At 50.1% G+C, this 7064-nt stretch overlaps 1 protein-coding gene across 11 annotated transcripts in view; it reads left to right on the forward strand.

The window, feature by feature from the left end:
- The first annotated feature begins 3788 nt into the window (after positions 1-3788).
- Positions 3789-7064, forward strand: part of Mybpc1 (myosin binding protein C, slow type) — a 75249-nt gene continuing 71973 nt past the window's right edge. For all 11 annotated transcript variants that reach the window (XM_023716835.1, XM_023716843.1, XM_023716856.1 and 8 more), the window contains exon 1: positions 3789-3896. In XM_023716835.1, the coding sequence (XP_023572603.1) occupies positions 3872-3896 (25 nt within the window). In that variant the 5' untranslated portion in view covers positions 3789-3871. The remainder of the gene's footprint in view (positions 3897-7064) is intronic.

A 7064-nucleotide genomic window follows, 5' to 3' on the forward strand; every position in this document is an offset into this window, starting at 1 on the left:
ACACCAGGAACAACCTAAAACTGTACATCTGAAGGCGCTAGAAAAGGAAGCAATAGTTCCAAAGCTAGAAGAAGGAAGGAAGCGCAGAGGGAATAAAGATTAAGGCAGAAATGAAACAAAGAATAGAAAACCAACAGAATCAATGGAACGGAAGCTGGTCCTATGAAAAAGATCAACAAAACTGATGGCTCCTTGCTACACTGGAAGAGAACAAGAAAGAGAAGGTGCAGAGGACAAGGCGAGGCCGGTGAGGGGCCTGAGCAGCTCTCCTCTAGGACGCCCACCCCTGAGCTGACGCACCAGTTCCAGCGCCATACGGCTCAAGGTCAGTGAGTTGCACGGCATTCCCATACACCGAAGGGGTCCACTTAGTGGAGGACGGGGAGAGCTCGCGTATGTCCAGTCTCGTCAGTGTTACGGTCCGTGTCCAGGTGGCCCCCGGGGCCTTGTGCAGTTTTAGATGGGGCTGGAATTTGGGCTCGAGTTTGTGATGGTCATGGTCTTAAGAAAACAAACCAAACAAACAAACAAATAAGTTAGCAAAGACTCAACAAGTGGAAAACACCTGTGTCCGTGGATTAGAAGACGTGGCGTTGTTGCCGTGGCCGCAGACTTAGTCTTTGTCCAGTGACCGCAGGCTTCCTGAAGAAATAGCAGAACAGATCCTCAACTTCGTGGGGGTATCGGGGGAACTCGGGTGGCCACAGTGACATTGGAAGAACAGAGTTGGAGGATCTGAATTCTTACTTCTGAGCTCTCACTACTAGTGTACAGCAATAGAACAAGCCACAAGGGTGGCAGAAGGCCAGACCTGCAGGCGCCCGGATGCAAACAGAGATCTGAAGTCACCCTTCTGCCAGTGGCCGGCCCACATCCTGGGGACCCAGCCTTGCTGTGTGAGGGGAGAGCGCCTCTCAGGGCAACTGCATCCACACTCAGAGGAAGGAATCTGGATTCCAGCCTGGCACATGTACTAAATGAGCTCAAAACGCACCTATTGCCTCAACATAAAAGCTGACAGTATAAAACCTTGAGAGGAGAGAGAGGAGTAAGTCTTCAGGGCTGCGGCTGTGGCAATGGATGCCTAGATGCAGTGCACGAGTGTCAGCAGCACAATGGAAAGCATAGGTGAGTTGGACCTCAGCAAACGGAAAACTCGGAGGCATCAAATGATGCTGTTACGAAAGTGAGAAGGAGCTGGCTGAGGTGAGTCACACCCGGAACTCCAGCACGCAGGAGGCAGAGGCAGGGTGAGTGCGAGCTCAGGGCCAGACGAGACTATACGCGGAGACCCTGAGAAGGAAAACAGGGAGAGAAAGAAAGAAGGACAGGGTGCTAGAAGGAGGGAGGCAGCAAGGGTGTGAGTACATTTCCTAGCTGCTTTTGTAGGCAGACCTGGCCCTCTTAGCAAGCCTACCTTGTGGGCTGCAACAGGTAAGTGTGGGGCCTCAAAGTGGGCTGTTTAGAATGGAGAAAGGGAAAACTCTCTCTCTCTCTCTCTCTCTCTCTCTCTCTCTCTCTCTCTCTCTGTTTCTGTGTCTCTCTGTCTCTGTCTCTGTGTCTCTCTGTCTCTGTGTCTCTCTGTCTCTGTATCTCTCTGTCTCTGTCTCTGTCTCCTTCCCTGGTTTCCCGCCACCATAACCAGCCAGAAGCTGCTCAAGGCCTGGCAGCCGCCTAGCAGACAGTAGAAGACCGAGACCCTGAACCGTCTGCTTTAGAACTGGCCTTGTGTGAGCAACATTTTTATCTGGGTTTGACTGTTGCTGCCTTGCAGTCTTGGCTTAGAGTTGACCAAATCCTATCTGTTTTTAATACACAAGAGGAAAGTTCCAAGAGCTCATCGAACGACCACCACAACAAAAAGGTGCCGTGGGCCATTTCCTCCTCCTTACGCAAACTTAAAATTCTGCAGTCACCGTCCATAACACTGTTTGCGCTGGGAACTGTCCATCCTTCCAAGAATATTTTCTTTTCATAATCAAGTTCTTGATTACCGAAGGCCATAAAATACCTTCTCCGTGGGGTGCCATATTTCCTGGCACACGTTCGCGGTGGTAAACCGATCAGAGTATTAAAGACCCAGGGGGCTGTGCAGGGGCCAAAGACGGCGCGGCACCTCCTTGTGGCATGTGTGCCATCTGCCTGTCACACTGGACATTCCTCGGCAACAGGACACTCTGCCCTTCTGGCCCTTTTCTGTGCGGTATTCGGCGTGCTGGGAATGCCAGGAAAATGATTCTTTTCTAAGCACCCCCCGCCCCCCATAGTCTCACAGTTCTGGAGCCACAAGGGGCCTCGGTGATTAGTTTTTGAAACCCTTCATTTTACACAAAAAGAAGCTGAAGCCCAGTAACTCAGCTGGTTAATCATAGGCCCAGAAATAGATTTTAGGTTTTTTTTTTTCCCCCTCAGGATGTCATTTAGGCTGCCTTAGCCTCGGTGATCTTCCTGCCCCAGCCTCCTGAGTGCTGAACTTACAGACGTGCACACTCACACCTGGCTGTAGATGTTTTACGTTTTTCATCTATTAATTGGCAGACTCAAGTAAGCTACATTATGTTTTTTCAGGACACAGCTAACTTTGTGTTACATAAGACCCCGTGTTCTGGTTGACATGAACAGGTTGGTTAGCGCCTGGAAGCTGAAGAATCTGCCCAGGAGCGGGACAGAGGGCTTGCTCTGCCCACGCGGGCCGGTGCCCTGCCCGGCCGGCCGCCTCCTCCCGGGCCGCATAGCTCGGGCATGAGATGATGGGGCTCAGGGTCGAGTTTCCACCCTTGCATGGACACAGGCCTGGCCCAGAGTCAGGGAGCGCTAAGTCTGCCCAGCTGCGCTCGGGCCGCGAGGGAAATGAGACAGTGGCCGCCTGGGGACGCATCAGTGTGTCCCTTGAGAATGACACGAGAGACCCCCGCCCCCACCGCGGCACCGGGCGCCACCCTTTCCACACGGGCTGCCTTCACCGCCGGCCTCCCGGCCCCTCACGCCCTGTGCACAGGGGCGAGAAAGCGAGGCGTCTCCTTCCCTTGGCTCCCGGGGTGCCCGCGGGTCCCTCTTTCCCACGGGTTTCAGGAGAAGGCAGCCAGACCCCACAGCTTGTGCGGCCCCTCGGCGCCAGCTGTGCCGCCAGCTGTGCGCCACCTGCCGCCCTGCCTCACGGTGACGGCCGCTGGTCCAGCCGTCTTGGGCTTCTAACACAGTGAGAAGGTGGACTAAGGTCCACTATCCATCCCTCCCGGGCCGCTCGCCCGCGGCGTCCCTGCTCGCTGTGCGCACTTCCGCCCGAGGGTCTTTGAAAGGCTGCTTTCCGGAAAAAGGCAAATGCTACGCAGGCAGCGCTTAATCCTTTCTTTTGGCAAAGAAAGTGAAACAAGAAATCCCCGGGCAGTCTTGGCCTCCGTGAACTTCGCTGTGCCTACCTACCAAGGGTAACACTTTCAAACTAAAATCATGAAGACCCGACCACGAGGAAAAGTTAGGAGAACGTGAAAACGACCACGGGACCCGAGAAGTTCATTTCTGATCTCAGTAAGAATCAAGGCGAAGGTTGCATGAGCCTTTTAGGATTCTGATTTCTTTTTATTGCCCACAAACGGTGTGACACCGCGACCCTGCGAGGAGGCTGCGTTTGGGGCGTCGGGGGTGCTGTACCCCGGCCGCGTGAGCCGGACGAGATTCTTTGCAGCGGGCGGGCGACAGATGCGGTGGCCGCAGCATCCTCCGGGAGGAGGGGCGGGGCCGCGTGATTGGCGGGCGGCGCCCCATAAAAGCCCGGGTCGCTTGCAGCCGCTGTCGCGCTGACCTCCTGCACGGCTGTCTGCGCCCCTGGGCCCCGTCCACTCGCACCGGAGGGAGGAAATTGACCGCTGTCATGCCAGAGCCCACTAAGAAAGAGGGTGAGCCCCCCACCCCCCAGCTCCTGTCCTTTCCAATGAAGCGCGCTTAGTTTCGGAAGTTCATTTTTCAAGCAGATATCCTGTTTCTCACACAGATGAGATAACAGAATCGCTGAGTTACTGCACAGCTAAGATGGGTGGAGAAACACCGGGTGGGAGGCAGCACGGCCCGCGGCGACGGCCTGCCCAGGGACCGAACTGCAGGGTGAGCTAGAAGGCGCTCCTTGCGCGGCAAGGCCCCGGAGTCACCGCAAGGGGCTGGCTAGGTGGGAAGCAGAACTTGATTTCCATCTTACATGCGATGTGCGTTTCTCACCTTGCATTTGCAGTTTGTGGAGGATGGAGGTTTGGAATGCTTTCCCAAATTGTTTCTAACTTTTATCAAACTTCAGAAAATAATTTTTGATGTTATTTCCAGATTTGCTCTGGGTTTACTTTTTTCATGGTGAGCCATCTAAAATACATAGATCAAAAAAGTATTATTTGCTTTAATTGGTACTTTGGGGTTTTATGGTCAAATCCTTGCACGAAAAGATGGTTCTGTTAGCTCGTGTCTTTCCTGAGATTTATTGTGTACAGTTTCATGCTGCTTAATCTTTGTAAAATAGTAAAATTATTTCTTCTTCATGAGAAGAAACGTTTCTTCCAGTTAAATTTCTCTTTTGCATAAAAAAAATCAATGTTTTAAAAACTACTAATTAATAATGAAAATAACTGAATTTAGCAACTATAAAAATAGCAAAAGGCACCCATCACGTAAGAGCATTGACTTTCATTTTTAATGCAGATAGCTTTTAAAATATTATTTCATTCGCATCCGTCTGCATTGTGTTTCCGAATCTTTCTTTTATATTTACAAATACATGCACACACCCAAGATGAAAAGCCTAGAAGAGAACATAAGAATAATATTTTGCTTTTTCATTTTTTAAAAAATCTCTTCAAAATGTTTTCAAGCATCATTTCACACAGTGTTGGAAAAGATCCCATACACTGAACCCCAAGTGGAAATACTAACCAAACTCCCAGAAGCCCTTTAAATCTATTTTCTTTATGTCATTAAGTGTGCGGTGGTGACAGGCCGTGGCGATCAGTTTACAGGTCGCCTCCTTTAGTGGCGGGATCACTGAAGAGTGAAATCGGCCACCAGGAATAACCACACCAAATGCATGTATTAATATGGGAACCAAATCCCAGTCCGGGCAGCGGGGCCAAGCCCTGCCCAAGTGTCTTATTTGTAATGCAAATGATTTACATGTGTATTAAGTGTCCTTTTTATTTGATCTGTCACTTGACTCCGCTCTGCGCTGCTCATTTGGACGACTCCTGTTCTGGGTTTCCTAGCTGAGGGCAGAATATTATTTTAATTATCCTGGACTTAGAGGATGAATGCGTGTTTGTTTGAAGGCGCCATTGCAACAGCCAGCGTGGAAAGGGTTTGAGTAGGACTATCTAATGTAAACTGGCTGAATCAGGTAGGTGAAGGGAGGCAGGACATTTTGTTACTGCGCATGAAAAGGTTGTTAAATGTGCCTCCCTTTGGCCCCCAAAATCCGATCTAAGAAACTATTGTGTGGGAACGAGAAAGCACTTTCACAGAGACGTTTTGTAGGAATGGTTATCCTAGGACTGCTGGTAGTAGTGGAGAAACCAGAGACAGCTGAGATGTCCTAGGGAGAGACATTAAATAAACGGTGCTCCAGCCAAAGAGCAGAATGCCACACAGCCTTCACAGCAGGCTTTATTTATTTAAGTGGAACCAGGGATTGAACTCAGATCCTTGCATTTGCCAGTCAAGCGCTTATCCTACTGAGCCATCTCCTTGGCCCCCACAGCAGGCTTTAGAAGAATGTTTATCCACACGGAAGAGAAGTTCACTGTAATCATTGGGAAGAGGGCAGAAGTGTATTCTCAAGAACATGTAGGGTTGAGGAGATAGCTCAGCAGCATAAGTGCCTGCCTGGCAAGCCCAGGGTCCTGAGTTTGATCCCCGGTACAAAAAAAAAAAAAAAAAAAAGCCCAGTGAAAAACAAGAAAGCTGGAAAAATGAATAAAAACATCATAGCTGTAGAAGTGACCAAGTTAATTAAAATATTCTAACACTAGACAACACCAAGCTTTATGTTTGGTTTGGCAACTCAGTCGGATTCACTGTACTTTTAGAAAGAATGAAGTTTTTTCGGGGGGGTTTTCTTTGGCGGAACTGGGAATTGAACTCAGACCCTTGCGCTTGCCAGGGAAGTGCTTATTCCACTGAGCCATCTCCCCGGCCCCTAGAAAGAATGAAATTTTAAAGCTACAAACAGGAAAATAGCTGGGCATCGGTGATGAATGCCCGGCATCTCAGCACTTAGGAGGCTGGGGCAGGAGGGTCTCCGAGAGTAGGAGGCCAGCCTGGGCTACGTAGTGACTTTAAGGCCAGCCTCCACTACACAGAGAGACCCTTTCTCTAAAAGAAAAGGCCTCCGATGCTCAAATGTATTTTTCTTTTCGAATAAATCTGCGCATATCCTAAAGTCTCCGTGACCTTCCTGGTTTTAAAAAGCACGGCTGACATTCTGTGTGGGAGTCCCCACCCCCAGAACAGTAATTTTATACCCACGGATTCTTTGGTTAGTTTAAATTTGGACAGTGGGAAGTAGGCACCAAAAAAATAAATAAATAGATAAAGAGGGTTCCTAATTGATGTAAAATCCACAGAGGAAGTCCAGAGATTGCTTGCTCCCCTCCCAGCTGAACTGATTTTTAAGGGAGCAGCACCTGGGAGGGTTCAGCTCTGTGAAGCTGCTGCCTCTTCTTGTTGTCTGCGGCAGGGACTCAGGAGCCGGCAGTCCCGATGCCATCTCCTCTAGCCCCTGGTCCTAATACTGGTGTTGGTTCCTCTAAGAGCACCCCAAGAATGAAACCAGCTAAAGGCCAGATCCTTCCCTCCCCAGTTGCTGCATTTTTGTTTGTTTGGGGTTTTGGATGTTTGAGACAGGGCCTCACAATGCATTCCAGGCTGGCCACAAACTCTCAGAGATCCTCCTGCCTCAGCCTCCTGAGTGGAGCCCTGGTTCCTCCACAGAACATCTTAATGTCCCTTCCCACTGAGAAAGCCCTGACCACCTGCCAAAAGTCATTTTTTTTTCTACTACTGAGGATTGAACCCAAGGCCTGTGCAGTGAG

Source organism: Octodon degus, unplaced genomic scaffold (genome assembly GCF_000260255.1).
Source record: "Octodon degus isolate 3935 unplaced genomic scaffold, OctDeg1.0 scaffold00004, whole genome shotgun sequence".
Taxonomy (NCBI): Eukaryota; Metazoa; Chordata; class Mammalia; order Rodentia; family Octodontidae; genus Octodon; species Octodon degus.